This window comes from Corvus kubaryi, unplaced genomic scaffold (assembly GCF_017639235.1).
Source record: "Corvus kubaryi isolate FWS band 111438036 unplaced genomic scaffold, C.kubaryi_AGA036_p1.0 74, whole genome shotgun sequence".
Classification (NCBI taxonomy): domain Eukaryota; kingdom Metazoa; phylum Chordata; class Aves; order Passeriformes; family Corvidae; genus Corvus; species Corvus kubaryi.
Window position 1 is genome coordinate 14,643,568 of NW_024582061.1, and position 22,933 is coordinate 14,666,500.

At 49.0% G+C, this 22,933-nt stretch overlaps 1 protein-coding gene across 19 annotated transcripts in view; it reads right to left on the reverse strand.

Moving 5' to 3' along the window:
• Nucleotides 1-15,289: 15,289 nt before the first annotated feature.
• RBFOX2 (RNA binding fox-1 homolog 2) overlaps nucleotides 15,290-22,933 on the reverse strand; it is a 172,099-nt gene continuing 164,455 nt past the window's right edge. For all 19 annotated transcript variants that reach the window (XM_042051165.1, XM_042051174.1, XM_042051169.1 and 16 more), the window contains 2 exons: nucleotides 22,739-22,811; nucleotides 15,290-21,619 (listed from right to left, as the gene is read on the reverse strand). In XM_042051165.1, coding sequence (XP_041907099.1) covers nucleotides 21,565-21,619; nucleotides 22,739-22,811 — 128 coding nt within the window. In that variant the 3' untranslated portion in view covers nucleotides 15,290-21,564. The remainder of the gene's footprint in view (nucleotides 21,620-22,738; nucleotides 22,812-22,933) is intronic.

Sequence of the window (22,933 nt, forward strand, 5' to 3'; positions counted from 1 at the left end):
ACTAAACAAGACACTTACTGCAGACCAGGGCTTGCATTCAGTGGGAGAATGTGCAGGAAAGCAGCAGGGCAAACCAGGACAAGAATATTTAGGCTAAAATAGAGAAACTGAGGCTGTCTCTGGGGCTGCAGCAGCTCTCTCTGGGGATGTAAATCTTCTCTGAAGGACTAAGAATGCAAAGCACAAAAGGGCTGAGGATTTTTTGTGGGAAACTGTGAGTGCAGTTAAAGAAAGGAAGAGTATGGTTAGAGAACAACAAACAGATTTTAAAGCCTCGTCCCCCCAGGAGCCAAAGGAGAAAACTATTGTTTAGAGGTAAGAACATGGATTATACCAGTGAGACCCCGGAGATCTCTAGGAGTCAGTGGGAAATGTGGCATGCAGCAGTCCCTTCAGGTGGATTAGACTTTGTAACACCATACTGGCACTCAAGGATTTGTGTACTGCTCACTGAAACACTAAAGCAAGAGAGGAATTCCTCCCTCGTCCCTCATCATCAATAAAATATTGTAACTAGAGCCTGCCGAAGGACAACTGAGAAAGGCAGGGCCACAAAAACACATGTGGGCAAAAAAGGTCAAGCAATCAGCCTGCATTCAGTATTGGGTGTCTGCCTGTCACCTTGAGCTCTGCAGCTCAGAGCTACCCACAGGAAGCTGCAACAGAGAAGTTTACAGCATGGCTGAGGCTGGGATTTAATGATCAGGTTAGATGAAATCCAGGCAGCTGGAAGGGGTGGATGTTCCCACTCCATGCCTTATGCCAGAGAATGTCCTTTTTCTCCTCTTCCCAGTGCCTTGGGCATATGGGTAGTGCCTCACAAAGTTCCCTGCCATATTAGATGTGGGGTGCTCTCTGGGCATGGCTGGGTGCTTCTGGAGAGGTGCTCAGGTGCCTGCAAAGGCAGCAGCAACTGCAGCATGGCCAAGACCAGAGCGAGAGCAACCTCAGCCAGTGTCAGAGCTGAGCCACTGTGCAAACAAGTGCCCTGTGTGCAGCCCTCCCTTCCTTGGGACACACCAACAGCCATGCCCAGAGTCTGCAGGGAGCCAGCAGTGCCTGACTGCTGGTTAAACTCTCTCAACAATGAATAATTGCTCCTGTCTGAGCTGCTCCTTGAGGAAGAGGAGGCAGTGGGGCTCAGCACACAGTGCATAGCTTAGCTGTGGGCTCCCAGACTCCCAAAAGAAGAGTGGGAGAGTCCACCACTGCATGGTAAAATTGGGTGATACAACCACAAATTTCCTCCTCAGCCCACTGGGCAGGCAATGGCCCCCAAGCTACCAGCACTTAATATGAGGCTGTGCGTGTTTTTAAATTGGATTTGAAGGTAATGACAGCACATCCTCCCCCACCCCATGATGCCTGAGCAGTTCTTTATGAGGGCTTCAAATGAGCTGGATTAAGGAACTGGTCTGAGTTTGAAGTAACTGTGTTTATCTTTTGGAGAGTGTATTCTGAAGCCAGATAAGTTCTGTGGTCTGGTTTGTCACACAGCTGGACCGACACATGCTGGCAGGGGGGGATGGGGAGGCAGAGCTACTTACGCAGGCACCCTTTGTGGAAGAAACACCCATGGAGCCATCCTCCAAAACCCCAGGCAGCACTGCCTAACTAGTGGAGCAGCACATACAGATTAGGGTTTCCCTTTGCCTGAGCTTCACAGGATGAAAAGAGAGAAAACAGACACACGTTTTCATTCCCTTTGCTGGCAAAACAGCCTCTCATCCACAGAGCACGGAGCTTCTGTAAGATAAGAGCCCGTGGGGAAGCCAACATCTACCCCTCATTTTTACTGATGTTTACACTTGCCTTTTAATGAGCTCCAGCAGGTTCTCGCTTCCAGCTGCAGTTGGCCCTTTTCAAAGTTCAAGGTCTCATTTTGCATTATCGTTCCAACGCCAAGTGCACCCTTAGGGAGGAGAGGAACAACCAGGACTTTTTCTCTTCTGAGAAACAGCACCAGTTTAAGCAGCCCCTAATCCAGTAGTGCTTTCTGTGCTCTGCTGGTCTTACCAGGAACTCCTGCAGGAAAACTGATCCCTTGAAAAAAAAATACTTGGCAAAAAAAGCTCAGTTTTCTTCAAGCACATCAGCACTGGGCAGCAGTGAGCACCCTAAACACAGCACCTGTGGCCTGGCTGCCTGAGCAGAACATGGACTGCTCAGCTGGGGTGAGGTCCTGGTCCAGTGGTTCCTTAGGTAGTGGTACAAGTGTAACACAGCATCCCTGCCAAATGCTTAGCCTGGCCAGCCGTCCCAGCTCTTTGGAGTCTGGGGTTGCATATACACGTCCCAGGCTGGGCACCTTCGGAAAGTTCACCTGTAAGTATCTTACATACACAGGATGCATGGAAAACTCATGCCAACTCATCGGGCCTCTTCCCCCAACAACACTGGTGGCAGATGCCATGGGAAAGTGTAAGAAGCAGGAACAGCTCTATTGCATCACAGTAACTTGAGGCTAAAGGACTTCCCAAGGTTATATTTGCATGCTTGCGTTTAACAGCCATAGGCAGAATTCTTCATGAGTTCATAATTTTTGTTAATCCTCTTATACATGCTCCCCAAAATATACTTCAGTCATGGCTGCAGCCTTACTAGGTCAAACTGTTTAAAACAACCTGCTGACTTGGTGACTTTGCAGAAGATCAGCCAATGCACAAAGACAAAAATCCGATAATCACTTTCTAACCATTCACAAACAGCTTTAAGGCGTGCTCATTCTAAAAAAAAACCAAACCAACAATAAAGATGAAGCTCCATTACCCTCAAAGATCTCTGCACATGCAGGGCTCCCATCTCTGGGTCCTTTTTAATTGCGAGTTCCTCAAACACCATGGTTTTATTTTTTGATCTTCCTCCTCCTGCTAAGAGCTCCAGTGATGGTGGCACAGCTGGTCGGATCCATCTGGTCTGTGGCAGCATCTGTCTGGAAATTGCTTATCTTAGCCTGCGGTCCTTTTATTTCCTTCCCCGTCAGCTGCAGCAGAGATTTCGCTCCACGTGGTGACTCTGCTCTAAATGAATCCATGCTCCTTCTCTGTGTTTCAGTGCTAATTTTGTGACTTGTCTATGAGTTTACAGAAAGGGCCAAATTACACTGGATTTATTATCCTCCTGATCAAAAGGCCAGCGTTTATCTGCTGCTCTTGCAGACCTACAGCTCATGAAGCTGAGAGAGGTACATTGGCCTTCACAGGAAGACATACAGGGCCTCACCTATTTATTGGGGCAGAGAGGGTCCAAATCATAAACAAAAAACAGACAAGGACACACTGGGACCACAGATCAAAAAGTCAGGAAAAGGAATGGGACTGCAGGTGGACCAGACTAAGAAGGCAGACCTTTTGTGTCAAAAAACATGTAATACAAATGTCTCAGCCATGAGCACAGTCTGGGCTGAGATGAAATTTTTGGCAAGGGAGGAGTTCAGTTGGAAATTCAGGTAGGAACATGGGTAAGTTTTGACTTGTTTGGTTTTTTAAACAAACTAAAAAGACCAACTTGAGCAAAGTGAGAGGGAAGCAGAAAGTGTAATCCTGGCCACTCTGACCTGCAAGGAGTGAGTATGGGAAGTCATTGATTCCATATCTGCTGCTCCTTTTCATGATTCCTGCTTTCAGGTGTATCATTTTACAGACATGTACCTCTCACCTGCTGAGTGATAAGCACGATGCCAGGGCACTCCAGGGGCTGACTCTGCAGCTCAGGCCACCCTCTTGGCTTATTTTACATGGATATTTAATACAGGAGTTATGAACCATCTCATTAGGATGAAGCTAAGAGAGGTTCAGGACTGCTGGCAGGACTGGCAGCTACCAGACTCTACACAAAGCAGAGGGAAATGCCCACAAGAGGGAGAGTTGGTGCCAGTCTCCACAGTGATTGTGTGCAAACGGCACTTCCCTGCCTGGCAACTCTAAGAGCCATTCCCCTTGCTCCACTTCTCCCAAGAGAAACGTTTCCCTCTCCTGGAGATTCCCTTTTCCATGCTTTTCCCCTCCTCCTCTTTCTCCAGATGACTGGTATTTCATCTTCTTTGTGTGGGGTAAGCCCAAAGGCTCCACCATGTGGGTGCCAGGCGTGGCGCCATCAGAAAGGCACCGTGACTGAGATGATTTCTCTGCTCTCGCTGCTGCTCTGCCCCCTTTCCTCCCACTCACACTGTATTGTGCTGGGTGGGCACCCCTCAGCCTCAGCCCCCCTCTTGCCCAGCTCATCACTCAGTGGTGGTACCCCACACCGGTTACTCTGGGGAGTCCTACTACCCTCCATGGGCACACATGGAAAATACTATTCCTGCTGGACTCTGCTCAGCCTCAACACCCCAGGCCTAAATCAGACTCCACTGGGGCATGGGATTTTCAATCCATTTTCCAAAAACAGTTGATGGCTACTGGCAACAGGATCCTAGAAGTCTCTGAGCTTCTGCAGGGCAAAGCTTCATGTGAGGAAGTACCGGAAAACACTGATGATGTGGGAATAGCTACTCTGCAGCCTTGACAGCTGGAAGTGCTCCATGGTGCTGGTGCAGCATGAGCACCAGCAAGACTTTTCTTGTAGGATCATCCCACCAGCTCCACAAACAGCATCCCTATGCTCCCAGGTCCAAAAACTTTCAAGAAACATTTTGATGATTTTGGTTAGTGATTTAGCAGGAACTGTAATATCCCTTCCAACCCTAACCATGACTCTGTAATTCGAAGCCAGCTTTATTGTAAGTTGAAAATTTAATCACTCATTTCCAACTTATAACTCTAGGACCGGGCTCACAAGCTCATGCACCCAGTTAACTTTTAGAGCAGCTTATGACAATCCAGCATGTGAAGAAATGCACAGTGTGAAGAACCAGCACCTAATCCCAGCTCCTGCGGTGGATCAGAGCACCTCGTTCAGCATTCCCTGCTCGGATAGGGTTACCTGAGCAGATACAATAAGACAGTGTCTTAGAAAATACAACTGACTACTGCAGGCAGCATGTTTTTACTTGGCTTTAGGCATGCTGACAGGAGATAACATAGCCAAAAGGCATCAGAGGTGAGAAGGCAAAGCAGAAAGGGAAGGGCCACCCCTTGGCACTGGTGAGGCAGTGAGGTTATTTACACAACAGCCAGTGGATATGTGTCTTATTTACACAGGATAAGAAGAATGAAAGTAAAGCTATCTTATGTTGAGTGACATAGTTTAGTAGTACACAATTACTTCACCTAGAAGTAATTGTGTACTACTAGCTAGAAGTAATTAAAAGTAAGGTTGTGCTCTGAGGCAGAGTTCCCCTGCCACTGAATTCAGGTCCAGTGGGAAGCTCTCACTTGCAGCCACTCACAAAATCAAATCCCTAGAGTTCAGATATTTCCCCTAGCAGCTTAACTGTTGTGTCCTCTGAAGTTATATTTTAGGTTTTAATTTCAATATTTATCCTCCTTTCTTACCTTTAATTTCTCTCTAGGTTGAAATCCAGAGGCAGCTTCCATCTGCAAAGCTGAGTGCCCTGGTGAAGGGGGACAGGATCTCATGCTCCCCCAGCTGGGCAGTCTCAGGCAGCCAGTAGGCAACCGTGTCACTGGCCAGTGTCTTCCTGCGCTCATGCAGGAGTTCAGAAGTATCCTATGGATTGGAAGGAGATCTGCCTTGGGAGTGGAGCTGGGAAATCTTATGATTTCATCTGAAAGCAAAATCAAACCACGTAGACCCCTGATGCAACGCAATGCCAGGGTGTCAGGAGGCTTTTGGCTTGCCAGGAACCTAAAAGAAATATTTTCAGCCTGAGTGAGGTTGACATAAACATTGTCTTTCTTTTTTTCTTCCCTCTGAACTCGCAGGTGAACCAGAAGCCACAGGTTTGGCCATCTTGGGAGTAAATTTGCAACAGCAGCAAATGCTTTTCAAGTGCCCCAGTGAAGTAGGAAACTTGCTCCTTCCTTTCTGTCTTTGCCCACGTGTGACTGCATGAGCCCTCTGTCTCTGCAAGAACATGACTTTTAGTACTCTGGCAGGAAAACATGAAACCACATTTGCCCCAGGTCCCCATCATTTTTCATCCCTGCACAGCACACACAGAGTGTGCCTTTGACAGGGGGGCTGTGTCAGAGATGCCTCCAGACTGCCACACCACAGCTGCATTACACCCACACTGGGGGGCCCAGACAGCATCCTGGGGCCAGGGCAGTGATGTCTCCAGGGACAAGAGCCCAGCTGGGCCTCCCATGGAGGAGCACCGTTAAGTGAGGACAGGATGGGCTGAAGACTTTTCCCCCACCTCCATGCACACATCTGCAATATCCCCAGCATGTCCTGGCACAGAAACCAACAGAGCAGATTTTCACAGTCATGAGCACAGGAGAAAAGAGAAACAGAGGAACATTTTGTGAAGGCTAAACACCCACACCAGCTTTGCAGAAGTGTTTTGCTTTCCACCTGCAAGTTCCCATCCGTTTAAGCAACTTAATACTGACTTTTCATTCATAGGGTTTTTTTTAAAAAAAGCATTTGAAACAAAGCTATCTAATTACAGAGTAAATATTTAGCTTGAAATGAGCAGACAGATATTCAAAGCCATTTTCTGACATGACAGATGATCTGAAAGGCACTGCGCTGCAGGCATTGTTTGCCAATCAAACCCAATTTAAAAATACAAGGCATAGAAGCAAAAATAGACATGACCCTAAGCACAAACATCCCCACACAGGCAAATGTCTCCTGTAAAATGCCATGGGTGATTTCATGGCAGTGGAACCTGGCAGCACTGGAATAGCACCGCCCACCCCTGAGGGTGCTGCCGTGGTAAACCCATGTGAACACCACTGAAACAACACACACACATTGCCCTGCCAGGGCTTGTCCAGCTCTTCCGGTTTCAGGACCCCAGCATGGGTCCATACGTTTCCTGAAGACCTAAGGGAAATTCCTGTCCCCTTATGCATGTGACCTAACTTCCAGCTCTTGGCATGCTGGGTGAAACCTAAGTGACTCTTGTTACCTTTGCCACAGCTAAATTATTGTGACATTCAGATGACAGGTGGGAGACAGGTAATGTGGGAAACCTTTTCATCCTTAAATGCTGAGGAGCTCACATCCAAGCATTCACACCCCAGAGATGCTGATGAGCAGAGAGACACAGGAGGAGCTGCACCCCCCCTATCAGCTCCAGTTCCAAGCCCACAGAGCACGCATGGAGATCAACGTTTTCCCAAAGCTTTGGCTCAAACCCTGCTGCTCCTGAAGCAGCCCTGAGCTTGCAGCAGAAGTGGATGGAGACATGACTCCAAATTTGGTGAGCAGGATTGGGAAACAGGAGCTCTAGAGCCACACACCACCCACACAATGGAAAAACCACCTCTGAATGGCTGGAGCCTGTGTTGGGTCCTTACAGGAGTGAAGGGATATGACCAGATGTGGGTATGGCTCCATGTGGGAAATGCAGCTACAGGCAGGATCTGGGGCAGCCTAGAGAGGGGAGGTATGAGAGACCTCACTACCCACACCTCACATGTGGGAAACCAGCAGGGCATTTGTGGGATTAGATGCAGAAGGAAAATTCTCAAGGCAGTAGCTCTGGGACAGGAAAACATAAGTGAGGAAATCACACAGTATCACTGAGTCACTGTGCCCACATCCTGGGAAATGCATTAGCTAAGGAAGGCAGGGTCTCCACCAGGTCGTCCTGGTGTCTAATGAGACACATATTTTGACATCAGGAACACAAGCAGCTGCAGCAATGGCAGTGAAAACATGGACATCAGTGGCTGCTGGCAGACTTGTTCTCAAGAGCACAAATACTAACGAAGACAACTTCAAGTGTGAGGTACTAGTCTGGTTCTTCAAACTGAGGGCTGGGCAGAAGGCACCAAGTGGTCTTGTGGGCAGAAGGAGGTGATACCCCTGCCCAGAGGACACAGCCTGCGCCCCATCAGTCCTTCCACACCAGCCTCTTCTCCTCAGCTGTCACTAAGGCAAACAGCCATCCCTCCTATCCTGTGCCTGAGGTTTGGGATTAAACTTCACACAGCCCCTTCCTCCTGTTCCCTCCAGGAGACCCCAGTGCCAGGATGTCTCCCCAGGGCTACCTCACCACCCCTGCCAGGCTGTGTGGTCCCTTCACATTTGGTCAACCCTTTGACCCAATTTTTAGGATTAGGACCATGCTGACAATCCTTTGGTTCTCCAGATTTCCCACCCAGGGGCTTGGGGTTTTTTTGTACGAAGCAGCTGTAAAATCAGACCACCAATGGGCCAGGTCTGAGATTGGGTCCTGGGTTTGCTGCTCTTCACTGGTCAGTGACACCTGCAAGGTGAAAGAGAAGAAGCCAGTCCTGTTTCTGGTGTGGCCACAGACCCTCAGCACTGCAGCACAGCTCTGGCTCTGGACATGGCCTTCCTGCACATGGACAGCCAGGAGATGCATGGGATATCACAGACCCAGGTGCCTCACTGTGGCTTTGGGAGGCAAAGGCTGGTAACTCAAGCTCTGGGACCTCTCCAGGCTGTTTGCAGAAACACTAGTGAAAGAAAAGAGGTGTTAAAAAATAAATTGTAAAATGAGGTGGAATAATAACTGTCCTGGGTACAGAAATCTCAGAAACATCGTGGCCTTCACTGCCCTGGTGGGTAAGAGAGCTCTGGGTGTTCACGACCCTGCTGAGTCCTGCAGTGTGTCCTGGGAGGCTGGCTAGACCTGGAATTATTGGTCCTTGCTCTCTTTTTAATTTTATCCACATGACCAGACTACTGAAGTACCGTTCAAAATGTGCCTTGCTGCTTTTTCTGCCTTGCATCATCCCGTGTACTCAAGCCCTGTTGTTCCCGTGGGTCATTCCTTTGGGCACATTCATGGTGCATGGTTTCTCTGACTTAGACGATGAGATGGCAGCTTTTAAAAGCATTTGTATTTTCCCCAATGCCTGGAGCGAAACTGAGGCCAGAAACATTTCTGGGCATGAAACCTGCCTCTGAGCATGTTAGGATTTTGTTCCATGAGGACTGCTTGGCTGCCAGAGGGCAGAAGCGAAGGATTTGGAAAAAGATAACTCCTGCTCTGCAGCACGCCCTGAGCAGCCACCTACCACCAAGCCAATCAGTCAGGGCAGCGTAGCAGAGCTCAAAGCTTGGGACCAGATTGTTTGCAAAGCAGAAAAGAGGAGATTCATCCACTGCCTCTTCTCTCCTCCTGGCAACTCTCATTGTATTTTGGGCACAGATGCTCAGACTCAGTGCTGGTAACTGTTCTAGAAACATGTGGCCCCAGGAGACCGACGTAGCTGCAGTGGCAGGGAGGGAATGATGTGAATACTCGTGGTGAGCAAAATCTCCAGGGCCACATCAGAGATGTACTGTACCCAGACCCAGCTGTTTTTCAGGACATGCTTCCTGCACACGCAGGATTGCTGAGATCTCAGCCTTGGCAGTGCCCATAAGGATGCTCCTGTTCCTCTAGAGCCTCTCAGACGTGAGGATGCCCTGCAAGGGGACAGGAAGTCATAAAAAGGCACAGGATGATCAATATTTCACATTTTCCCAAAGGAAACCAGAGTTTAAATCCACCGTGCATCTGTGCAGCTCCAAGTAGAGATGGACACTGCTACCTCACAGGGACAAAGTGGCTCCTGGCTCTGCACCATGGCCACAGAGTACATGCCCCTGGTGCCATCAGTTGCTAGCAGGGAGAGGGATGCTCGGCCAAGGTGTTTCTCACAGGACCCCTTTGGTTTTGTCAAGGTGTTTCATTTCTAGTGGAGGCCTTGGGGAAAGGCAGCTGCCAGGGACTTCCAAGCAGGATGAGAGCATGCCAGAGACAGGCAAGACTCCAGACCATTTAGTTTTCTAAATGTAGGTTTATTGCCCACCTGGTAGGGAAGGGGGTTGGTTTCCTTTCCCTGATACAAGAAGTTGGAGGAAGCTTGCAACGTCCCCCTTGCCACAGTGCAAACCCTTCAAAAGCTTTTTCTCCTTCAAAATGAGAAACAATTAAACACACAGGTAAAGAAAAACGGTGAACAAAGCTCCCTGTGTGGTGAGCAGTGGCAACTCACTGCCATTGAGAAGAAATCTCCCCAGTTCCCCCTGCAGTGCCAGGTCACACCTGGCCTGCAAATCACAGCGGGTTTTTGTGCAGGTGCTGGGATGTCCCACCTGAGACAGCTCCCAGGGTGCTGGCATGGCTCTAAGCACTCCATGTCATTGCTGGGGGCCACAACTCCCACAGTTTGAGCAGCTCTGGCCAGGTGCAAATGTGTTCAGACCCTGGAGGGAAATTTGGCTTCAGCTTCATTTTTTGAGGGCACCATTCCTCAGTGGAGTGCAACATACTTGAGAGCCTGAAGGCTCCAGGATCAGCCAGAGGTAAATCAGGTCTGGCATCCCATCTCTGGGGCTATTTATCACCCTCCTTGCTACTAGGGATGTCTTATAGCTGCCTCCTGCATGCTGCTCCTTGAGGGGACAAGCAGAGCAAGTTCCCTTAGCTCTGCACGTGGGGTTTTTGCCCAGTTTTGGTGTGAGGCCACTGGCTGATGGGGAGGAGCCCTTTCGTGGTGTCCCACAGCTCATGGATAATGCTGGGGCCCAGTGACTTGCTGGCACAGGCCCCGGTACTTACTCATGCTGCTGTTGTGACAGGTCCCAAATCCACAGTGCAAGAGGTATTTGATGTAACTAAGGAGCCTGTGGGAATGGCGCGTTTCCCTCAACCCCGCGGTAACTCCGGGTATTTGCTCTTTTCGAGTCAAAGCTATCTGAGAGCCCAGGCTCTCTCTTTCTGAGAGCCATGCAAAAAGGAGATATTTTGCACAGCCGCTCAGTGACCCGAAAGGCTGAGCCGGCCTCTGCCTGGCCTCCCCTCCAGAGCTAATGACCCTCTCAACCACGGCAGGACCTGGATCTCAACCAGGGATGAGTCGGCTTCACCACAGCTGTCATCTCCCATGCTTCAAGGCTGTCTCACCCAATCTGACCCTGTGAAGTGTGTCAGATTCACCTCTCCAGACCTCTGGATGCACTGGCTCTCAGCTCAGCGCTGGTCACGTCACAGTGTTTGTGGGGAGCAAGGGGGTCATTTCTGTTCCTGTACCACAAACCCCACTGCAGGTCCCCAAAGAAATAAGAGAGTTATGCCTGGGTCACTGCTCTGCAGCCAGCTCAGCCCTCCCCCTCAAGGCCACTGTGCAAGTTCAGCACACACCAGCTTTTCCCCAACTCTGACTTTTTCATTTTCTCCCCAAACTTTTCCATCAGCCCTCCACAACACAGGCACAAAGCTTCCTACCACCTGTGCAGAGCTTTGCATGGATGGCACCGATTCTCCCTTTTCCTTTCTCACCTTCAAGCCCTGCAGCCGAGTGGGACAGCAGAGCAGGCAGCTCACCCACATTCGCACTGGGGTGAGCCGAAATCCGTCCCCAGCCCCTTGTGCTGTGGGCACAGGCATCTGCAGCTGCCCTGCACTGGGGGAGAGCGCGGGGACAGCCGGCAGCACCGCACCCACGTGAGCCGCGCTCGGCCAGGAGCGGGAGCTATTTCTGGAGAGCCGCTTCTCGTGGAGCAGAAGCGGCAGAACTCAGAAGCACTGACCGAAAAAGAAAAGCCCTGGTGTTTCGAACGGGAAGCGAGGTTTCCCAGCCTCCTGCCGGGAAGGACGGGTGACATCCTTGAAAAAATAAGAGAGGACTGCAGCGCTCTGTGGCAGCAGGGCTCCAGAGGAGCTCAAAGGCTACTTCAGTAAGACCGTAAACACGCCAGATCCGCTGTTGTTGCAGAGCTCCGTGAAATCGGTGATGTCTGAGCGGAGTTCAGCTGGAGAGCGCTGGTGCTATAAAAAACAAAGTGACTTTGGGCTTTGACGCTTCCTCCCGACACACAAAAAGGTGATTCGTGATTCAAAAGACAAGGAATTTATCATCAAAAGGAGCTGGGACAGAGCTCAGTGTTTACACGTGGAAGAACAAGACAGGCACCAAGAGCAGATATATTTATACTCATCCATTAATAAAAGAAGCCAAGTCAACCATACCTTTGTGCTAAAGTTAGAGCACAGCACTCTGCATGTCCTTAAAAAGGCAAGAAAGTTTCCACAAACTGGGACAGCTGCTCCCAGTGCCGGCTCTGTGCATCTCCTCCTTGGCGCACACAGGGACCCCGGCATCGGTGTGCTGCAGCAGGAAAGGGGCCAAACAGCGAGGCTTCTCCAAGTGGGAAGGCTGACTCCTAGAGTCTGGTCATGGGCTGGTGGCCACTGCACCTCAGGAGCCAAACAGCCCCTGCTCCACCTTCAGAGACCTGCAGGAGATGCCTGCCTCTTGCCAGAAACAAAAATCCTCCAGTTTCAGCTCCAGTATTCTCACTGCTTCCCTGGTTATGGGGCTCACACAAGCCAGGAGCCTTCTCCTCTGCCACGGGTGACATGAGGGAATGCTGGGCTTGGCACACTTGGGCTGGCCCTGTGAGCAAAGAACTGGTTTTGTGGGGCTGCCTCCACCAACCAGCAAGGGGAAGAGGAGCAGCACCCAAGGGTTCCAGGTTTGGGCCAAGGGGTCAGTGTGAGCCCAAGGTGAACAGAGCACCCAGCAGAGAGGATGGTTCATCTCCAGTGAGGTCAGCAATAGGGCTGGATGGGGTAAGTCACTAGAAGCTCCTGGATTAGTATTTGGCACTTAGAAATGCTTTAGCAATCACTAATTGCAGTAAGTTCCTTAACCCAACAGTTTTGGCTGGAGTTGCCTGGCTTCACCTGCCGTGTGCTGGGGAATGTTACACCAGTGGGCAGGAAAGACACGGAAAAGTCAGATCTCTGTTCCTTGCAAGGTGCTTCTAGAAAGCAATCAATTATCCTTCCTGACAAATAACAGATGAGCTCTCACCGTTGTTTTTCTGTTTCCCCTCTCTTCCCCCAGCCAGTTCCAGCCCTTAAACCATGCTGGAAGCAGCAGGAGCCTGCACTGGACACGCTCTGCCAGGAATTATCACGTTTCAGGCAAAGTGAGAACAATCACAAAAAATACATCTTGTCTAAATCAAAGTTAAGCCCATTACAGTTTTTCTCCTCCCCACCCCGGTGAAACAGCTGCAAGCAACAACCAGCCCCGGCTGCACAGGGAAGGAAACAGTTGCAGGCACACAGCGGAGCGGGGGTCACCTCTCACTTCCCAGGACATGTTGAAGTTGCTAGCACTGCAAAATGCATTTCCCCTCTGAGCTCACGCTGAAGATGCTGCAGTTACATGAACTTGCCTCACCTTTAAGCAAGACATAGCACTAGACGGCCTCCACAGATCTCTTCCAACCCAAATTATTCTACAACTTCGCAATTTTCTGCATAAAGACAGAAAGAGGGCATGCAAATAACTCTTCCTCCCACACCAGCTGCTAAGCTAAGCTCTCCTATCAAAGGGATGCTCAGGCTGCCATCTCTGAGCCAGTACAGTCAAGAGAAGTCCAGCAGCAAAATCCTGACAAGAAGTCAGCTTTGCTACTGGCACAGGGATCAGGACTTCTTCTTGAGCTTTTGGGTCAAATCTCCTGATGCAGCTTGTCAGTGCCAGCCTAAGATGCAGCCTTAGCAGTCACACTAACCTTACCCTTGAGCTCTTCTGCAAATTCAGTTTGAATTCATAAATCAGTACAGTGTGACCCGAATGCTTTCCAGCAAACTTTACCATTTCTTGACTCCATCCCACCCTGCAGTAGCCGGCACAGCCATGTGGCATCAAGATTCTTGCTCAGCAGCCACACTGGTGGACCCTGGGCTAACACCAAGGCCCGTGGCACAGAGCCCATGCCCAGGTTATTGCCAAACCCTCTGCCCAGGTCCTTCCCGACGGTGGTACTGTCACTCTCAGGTGATGCTACCTACACACACAGAAACAAGCATCATGGCTCGTGATCAGCTGTGACTAGCGTGATTTGTCTATTACTTATTACAATTATTTACAGCTTATAGAAAGGGGGAATGTATTAAATCAGCTGTGTTTGCTTCCTCAGCCAGCTTGCAGTGCATTCCAAGAACCTCTGCTTCCTTTGGTGAGCTCTACTTTTGATAAAGCACATTGAGCACTGTTGAATATTACAACACTTTTACTGACTAATTAGTGAACTCCAAGATTTTACAGCTTTGCCTTGAAACGAAGGTAGGCTGGAAGACCTAGAGCTCCTTTGCTGTGCCCCTGGAGCCTGCCTCTGCAATACCTTTCTCCCAGCACAGCAGAGCTTCCTTTCAAGACCTTTTCCAGTTCCACCAATGCAGAATCCCTTAACCAGCTTTTCTTCAACAATTATACAGCCCTGATTTCCAGGCATCTAATTTTAGCAGTCACTGTTGAACATCCTCTTGAGTTATTGTTAGAATGAAATGAGGATCATCTGACAGGAACATATCCTTGGTAAATACTGGGAAGGAATGCTTAAGGAGCTCGCACACCTTCCTGCATCATAATCAACAATCCTACTGCCCAGGGACACACCTTATCCCACCCTTCTTGTTCCTGCTACCTTGCATTTCCAAAAGCAATTAAAGCACCAGCCTCAACTGTACTAGGCATATTTGGCTGTATCATTTTGCTCAGTTATTGTTTCAATAATCACTTCCAATTAGCCACAGGGATTTATTATTTGTTATTTTTAGGATCATTTCAGTTTAAAAGGCATTTGATTACACGGATCTATATTTGCATGACATCTTTCACTGGAGGATTTGTAAGTACTACACAGAATGTGAATGAATTTCTGCTTGTCTGCAGCAACACTCCTTTTACAGGCAGGACAACAAGGGCAGTGATTAAAAGACGTGTCCAAACTCCCAGAGGAAATTTATGCCGACACAGGAACCCCAGCTTCCAGTTATGTGTTAACTATTAAACCTGTGCTAACACAGATGGAGGGAGCGAGGGTGGCTACACAGGCACTAAAGGAGATGCCGACACCGTAATTTGAAGTGGTTGTCTCTCCTTTCACTAACAGGCTCAAACGCCAACTAGGCTTGGAGAGAAAAAAAAAAAATAAAAAGGCTTCTTATTAAATACCAAACAATTGGCCCTTTTCTGCTAATAAGCAGCAATGGGAAAGAATGGCAGGGAAAGGTGTGGATTTTCTGAGAGGTTGGTATAGGAACAGATGGAGCTGGGATTTCGCCAGCATGACTTGCCAAGGCTTCACCCTTTATCACTGTTAAGAAGATCCAATCTCCCGGCTTGTTCTTCACACCAGCTTCCCTTCTTTGCGTTTTACCTGCCAAGGAGATGCACCAGCAAAATTCATCCAGATGTGCTGAAAAACAGACAACACATGGGAGCCAGCAGACTGGTGTTTCTCTCTTTTATTTAAAAACAGTGCTTCATTACCATTTGCAAAGGGTTAGGAAGGGTTTCCCCCCTTGCTTAGAGTTTATAAAAGCCAGCAACATGATCAATAATTTATACACATGGATAGTAATACAAAAAAAAGGAATAAAAGCTAAAGATCTAACTACTCCAACCTTCACAATTCCAGCTACTTGATAATAATAGGAATAACCCAATGAATACTGTATGGTCTGAAAGCTACTATACAATATGATACTTAACGAGGGAGGGCGGGAAGTTAAAGGCTGTCACAAAGCCCTGGGATGCAGATACTGCTTCTCCAGAGTCAGCAGGGAAATGGGACCCTGGGCAAGCGGCTCGGGCGTCCTAGGAAATGATCCAGGGGAAGGGAACGCGTCCCACGTGGGACACGTCCTGTTCCCCAGCAGTACCTGGCGACGGGAGGTGCTGGGGAGACTGCGAGAAGGGGCAAGTCTGTCACTGCCATGGGAGGTGCTGCGGCATCTCAGCCTCGCACTGAAAATCTCCAAGTCTCAAAGAAATCAGCCTGTGAGGTCAGTAAAATACTCCACCAGCTCCGTATCACTCTACAGCCCTGGTTCTCATTTGCTATCAGCCCCAGGTTTTAGCTCCAGCTATTTACAAGCAGGATTTATCATACTAAAAAAAAAAAAACAACAAAACCCAACAAAAACCCCAAACAAAAAAAAACAAAAAAAAACCCCAAGGAAAGAAAACAAAACCAAATCATATCCCCTGGGGTATAAGAGGATGATTTCGTCACTTGATAATGCAGCCAAATCGAGCTGCCAAAACTACAACACTCACACACAAAAAATACTGTGAACAGAAAAAAATAGAAAAACATGACCAGAACTGAGACTACTCATGTGGGAGGCCTGATTTCTGTAAGGAATTTACTCCTCAGGGAAGCAACAAGCCCCTCCACCAGCAGAGAACTGGGAATCTGGCAAGAGATTTATTGACCCACTTCAGAACAACAACAAAAATTTAGAAAGAAAAAACATTCTTAAGATTAACAGGCATTTTGCTGACTCAGACTGCCAGCCAAATGAATATCTGGGTGGACGGCTTTAGACACCAGCAATCTCCTGGTGAAATCAGGCAAGGTTTTTGGCTGATGCATTCCTGCTCTACCACGAGTTGAGAGGCAGCATGGGAAGCTGGTCTCCTGCACAAGCCTGGGCCAGCTGCAGCCTGTGGCCCCAAGAGGTCAACCACTGGCAGCACTGGCAGCCCCAGCAAGAAGTTGTCTTCCAGGGTCAGCAGTGGCAACAGAGACGAGGCTTGGCCACCCCAAGTCCTGTTTAGGGTGCCATTAATGCAGGCACTGCAGAGGGACAGGGGCTATCCTGACAACTCCTGGCTGGAGCAAAGCGTACCAGGCAGAAACCCCACAGCCTGCTTGCAAAGGGCCCCATTTCACACTCTGGCTATCAGACTCCTGCTTGCCTTATTGACTGGAGTTTTCATTGCAGAAGAGAAGTTTACTGGGGTTGGAGGGCGGAGAGGGCAATCAGTAGTGGGGATGGAGGGAATGGGCTTTTCAGACATTAACATCACCAAAAATAGTGTTTTATGCAACAAAGAATCAAGTCTCACTGGTGTATACTACAAAATGTTTGACATTATCCAAGAGCATGTCAAAAATAAAAACACAAAGAAGTTTACATTGGATGTTCATCTTGTTCACTAGGTTGGTTTGTTTTCCCCCCCCTCCTATTTTAAAACAGTGCAAACAGGTAAAACACTTTAAAAATCACCCCTCTGCACCAAGGACAGCATTCCCCCCGCCAGGCTGGAGGTCACAGGCAGCAGGCCCTCTGCCAGGCTGCCTGTGTGCTTTCCCTTTGGAGCTAGACTCAGCAAAAGCGCTCCCCAGAGCTGTTGTTTGGGTTTCCCTTTATTAAATTCCTAAGTGCTCCCCAAACCTGTTTTCCACTTGCCTCCATCTTCGTGGCTAGGATGGGAAGATACAGATAGGGATGGGCTGGGGAAAAACGTGGGTAGAACCAGGAGGCTCTGTTTTGTATTCCCCACTGATGGAGTTCTGGGTGCTGGAACTGAAAGCCCAGCAGCCAGTGTCTCTTTTCAGGCAGGGAAATGGCTTCATTAACCGTTCCACAACCAGCACTCGAGCCAGCTACTCAGAAAACCCTCCTCAGCTCTTGCTGTGCACTTCACATCCATGGATCTCAAAATGGGTAAGAACAGGGGATAAACTTCAACTTCACTTTAGGGACGGGGAAGTGAAGTCTAAAGTAGCAACAAGACTGCCCCACAGGGAGCCCTGAGGGGTCACTGACAGAGCCCTGTCCGAAACACAGGTCTCAGACTCCGGAGCCAGTGCTCCTCGCTGGGCAAGTCTGCTCCCTCTCAGGCACTGGAACAGCCAAGCCACAGCTATCTTTAAACATGGCTTTGTCTATCTGAACTCATGACACAGGGTCCACATAACTGCTTAACCTGGGAAAAGCTGGCTATAGCAGGCTCATACCGAGCTCCCCATCGCCTCCAGGTCCTGTCATGGCTTTTCTTAGAAAAGCTAACCCACCTACAGCAGTGCAGCCTCCCAAGCATGGGGACCGGGACAACAGTTTGCTCATGTGCTGGGCATCCATATAACTTATTCCCACTAGAGAATATGCTATACCAGTAGAAGTTACTTTGTACCAGCACAACTGTAACTGCAAGGAAATACGGACCAGCACATCATATAAATCAACTCTTCAAACCAAAATTTCATCTGTATGTCATCATGTACTGGCTGGACCTATTGAAAGACAGTACAAACAGCTACACTTAAAGAAACATTTTTTTCTCTGCATCAAGAGGAATCCCAGATGCCACCAGGCTAGAAGGTGACAAACAGCAAGCTATTTGCCAGGCTGCCTGTGTGTTTTCCCTCAGAAACTCAAACCCTGCTTTGCAAGGGACCTGTGACTGCAGACCCATCGCACGGACAAGCACTAGCTGCCATCATTCTAACAAGCCAAGGCCCAGTTCAATTTATTAAACGTAATTAATTTTGCATAGGGAGATATAGGCTTTGTCCTCACTTCTTCAGAAGATGGATATAGCCACACCTTGGCTACTCTGAAAGCATCTCTAGCCAGTTCATAACACATCAGAGTGAAACTGGAGCTGTTGTTTGCCAACAGGGAAGAAAGGCTGAAGAGCTCTCCTGTCACGGCACAACATTTACTCAAGAAACCTTGCCATGCAAGTTTTTGGGAGGTCTGGTGCTTTGGACACCTGGAACCAGCAAGCTACCTCTGGCCCCCAGCCATGCAAGTGTCCCGGTGTCCCCCCTGCAGCTCAGTGCTGAGAGCAGGAAGCCGGGATATCAGCAAGCTCCCCCAGAGGAAGATCTTGCAGCATTAACTGCGGAGTCATAGAGACACTGGCTGCTTAATGCACCAGAGGAGCCCGGCAGGGAGGGACCAGAGCAGGCCAGGCTCGCATACGGGAGGAATCAGGCTGGATGGTCTAAGAACAGGTATTACTCGGAGATCGGGGGACCACGGCCCCCCAAAGGTTGGGTGCTTCTGCACTAAACCCCTCACATTCCTAATATACTTGGGCGGGCTGAAGCTGCCATGCATAGACTCTGCCAGGAGGCAGAAATGGGGCTGGCCTTCCCACTCCCAGGGAGGCCAAGTGGTGGGGGGGGGATTGCAGGTGGCACTGCCAGGGCAGGGGAGGGGACTCAGGGAGGGAGAACCCAGCTTTTGGGGAGCAGCAGTCAGAACCAGCTGAACTGAATGTGGGAGAGGGGCAGTGGGGGAGCAGCTGCTCCAGCAGGGCTCTGCAGATGCTCCTGGGCTCACAGCCTGAGAACTGCCGGCGGGAAGGGGAGGGATGGCCTCGCTCAGGCCCTCCATCCACAGCGGGGAGAACAAGTCCAGTAGAGGTTTTTGCTGCATCCCAGCTCCACAAGTCCCCTGGCTGCTCTGCAGTGGAACTAACTCCCCCTGAATATGACTATCTCTACCACAAGTCCTCCCTCTTCTACCCCAACTCAGGCAGTAAAAGCCCCCAAACACACCAAGTCTCCCTCATTTCCTAGATTTTGTGAAAGCCCCAACACCCTGTTCCCCCCCTCCCTATTTTCAAGCTAAAATATTTATATACAAACAACAAAAAAATTGTCATAACAGCAACAAACCAAACTTTGGCTTGGAAAAAAAAAAGTAAAAAACCAACAATAAAACCAGGGAAAAAAAAGGTGGCCAACAGGCTGGCAGTTTGGTGTCCCCTTTATCTAGCTATTCCTCCAGAAAATCAATAGCTTCAGGGTCCCTAGCTTAACTAATGGCGTTCCCATTCTTCCCATTTGAGGTGTCTCCACTCTGCTGTGCACAGAGAGGCTCCATCTATCACTGGGGAAGAGCAAAAAATGTGTGACTGTGTGTGGCTGGGCCAGGACACCTCCCCAGGAGCGGGACCTCTGCTTGCTTAGTGTTAAATGCAGGAATTTTCCTATTCAGCGGTGGATGGAAAAGCAGGTGTTCGACAGGAGCCGGAGAGGCTCCGCCAACAAACCCACACTCTAAGCTGCCCTTCTGGGGGCAGTGGCTCACCCCAGCACCAACCCATGGAGTCGAGGCAGCACGGTACAATTACACTTCTGCATCTCTCCAGCATGTGGTTAGAGCCTGCCTCTGACCACTGGGGTTACTGGGAGCACTCTAGGAGCCAGCAGCTGAACATAGAGGTCTGGAGAGCAGCAACTCCGCATCACATCACAGCTCACAGTCCTCTAAGTGTGCTGTCTTTGAAATACAGCAAATTCTCTGTATGTGAGAGCAGAAGGGAGATGGTCTTGGGAGTCGTGGAGCCCTCAGTTATTTAGTCTCTAGCCTTCCAAGTCTTCTAATATGTAGTGTCTATATGGACTCAGCAGACCAGGTGCACAACTTTCTATGAGAGGCTGGGCAAAACAAACCCAGGGACTCCAATGCAGCTATGGAAGGGCCTGAAACAGCTTGTGGTAGGAAGTTCCTATGAATTCAGAGCTTGCACGAACTGCTTCTGCCAGACACAAAACTACTTCAGGATCACATTTAGATGTAAAGGATCCTCTTCCCCCACACAAACTCACATGCTTGTCCCTCAACTCAAGCAGCTTATGCGTGACTGGTTTTTCCTCACTCACGTTATTTGAAATAGCATAGTTGCAGAAGCACCTAATCAGCCCAGGATGAACAGGAGCAGAGCCCTTGCACGCTGGGCCTCAGAGCGTGTGCCATGCTCGACTCTTCTGCTCGCTTTCTTCCTCTGCGAGGCTGCAGGTGCTTCACCTCCCCAAGTTTAACCACTTGCTGCCCGCAACAGAGGTACTCTGCGTGATCCTGCACTGCATCTGCCACTCCTCGAGGAACGAAGGGGAGGAAAGGGACAGCAAGAGAGAAAGATCTTCAAAAGGAGGAATGAAAACCAAGACAATTACAGCCACCTGCAGTGGACAAAAGCCAGCGAGTAAAAGTTCCGTGTGTGGGGAAAAGATCATCCTCATCAAAAACTCCTTTCAAAGTCTTGTCCCCTATACAGCAGGTAACAGCTGAAGTCTTTGGGCAGGTTGAGGGACTCTTCTCTTGCGAAGTCTAAAGTTCTTACACTGCTGAAACTGTCACAACCTGTGCACATCAGATGGTGACGGAAACAAGGAAAGTCTCTGCATTTCCCCCACTTCCAAACGCAAATGACTACTTCCCACCAGCATTCAGGTCCCAGCCACAGCCAAAGAGTGCTTCCTTCTGCAGACCAGAAACACGGCAGGTGGAGACTTCTCCCTCACGTCTCCCTGTCTCACAGGCACCAAGCACCAGACCCAGGGAAGTAACTCTGTCTGCGTGTTCCTGATTAATTGCATGATATCAGTTTCTAACAGCTTTCCTTATCACTAATCGCCTTTTCCGTGATTGGTAGGATAAGCTATGCACCAACATACAGACACGGAAATGCATTATTTTTACCACAGTTAAAAAAAACCCAAAAATGAAAACAAAAAACAAACAAACAAACAAAAAAGCACAATCTTTGGAACAAAAGAATTAAAGGCAGAAATTTAAAGGAAAAAAAATACATATTCAAAGAACATAGTGAGGTATAAAAAAGTATTTTCTCTTTTGTTTTTTTTTTGTTTTTGTTTTTGTTTTTCCTCCTCAACTTGCTATAGAGTTCCTCTACTAGTAAATATTGCAATAGCCAGGCCTCATGAACTGGGGGGGCTGTCCCATTTGCAGGGGGCTCACGTCACTTCAGTAGGGGGCAAATCGGCTGTAGCCACCTCGGTATAAACTCGCCTGTAGAAATGAAATGGGAGAAAAAAAAGGTTGTTAGGAGGAGAACTGTGAAGAGATACCCAGGACTGCACCCAAATGCTTTTGGCAGGACCAACGGGCCTGTCCTGGCACTGACCCACCACCATCAGCACCTCTAAGAAGCAAGAGAGAACTCTGCCTGCAAAACCAAAGATGTGGCTCAGGAGGGCATGCTCATGGCCAGCCAGCTGGAGGTGAAGTTTGGCAAGTCTTGGTGGAAGGGAATTCAGTACCACAGAGGGGACTCACCAGTCCTAATCTCAAGCCACTTGTCCAGGCTGCCTTTACAGATTGCAGAGACCAGGACTTCTAGGATGCTCTTCACCTCACCTCAAGGTAAAGGTCTAAAATAGATATGATGACTGGGTATCCTAGAATTACCTGCTTTTCTCTCATTGACTAAAGAGAATCCACAGGATGAGCTGAGGCTGAAACAGAGGTGCTACACTGCAGATACCTATTTTTAGGTGTCTTTTTCTCTGAACACATTTGTATTCCAGCCTTTGCAACAACACAGATACTGCACTGGCTAGCAGATGGGCAAGCATATGTTTTCAGCAAGCTGCTCCACTCCCCTCCAATGCCAGCATACCTCATCCTGCCCTTGTGTAACTACTGCTGGCAGGCAGGACACCGAATCCTTCCACTAGTGCAAGAGGGAACCAAGTGAAGCAGCTCTGCTGCAAGATGTCACAAGAACAACTTATTCCCTTGCTTCCTAGAACTGAAAATGGCAAGAAAGGGTATCCTGAATCTCTAACTATTGCTGATTTTTGCTCTATGTATCACCTCAATACAGTTCTACTGATTCACCAACAGTGTTCTGGCTTCTGGCAGTTCTGGTCGCTTTTCATTTTCATTTTTCATTGTAGTAGATGATGTGCAAGACCAAGTAATAACTGGTCTCCTACAGCCTGGTTCCTTTCTTAGTGCACACATAGATATGAATGCCAAACAACTGGGAACCCAGCACTGCTGCTAAGGACCTCCTCCTTCAACAAAGAAGTTTTTCTGGGTGAAGTTTCACTGCATGATACCCAGCAGACAGCTGTTCCCCATGCTGGAAATGAGAAACAGCCCAAGAAAGAAAATCCCACTTACCACAGCGCCAACTCCGTAGCTAGCGGCAGGGGCAAGGGCATGGTAAGGATCTGCTGTGTACACCCTGCCATAACTGAAGAGAGGGAGAAAAGATATAAAAAGAAAAAAAAGTCACTTGGGAGGGGCAGAGAAGTAGCTGTCTGACCACAGCAGCATGCCCTTGCACACACATGTATGCATCCACGCACACACAGG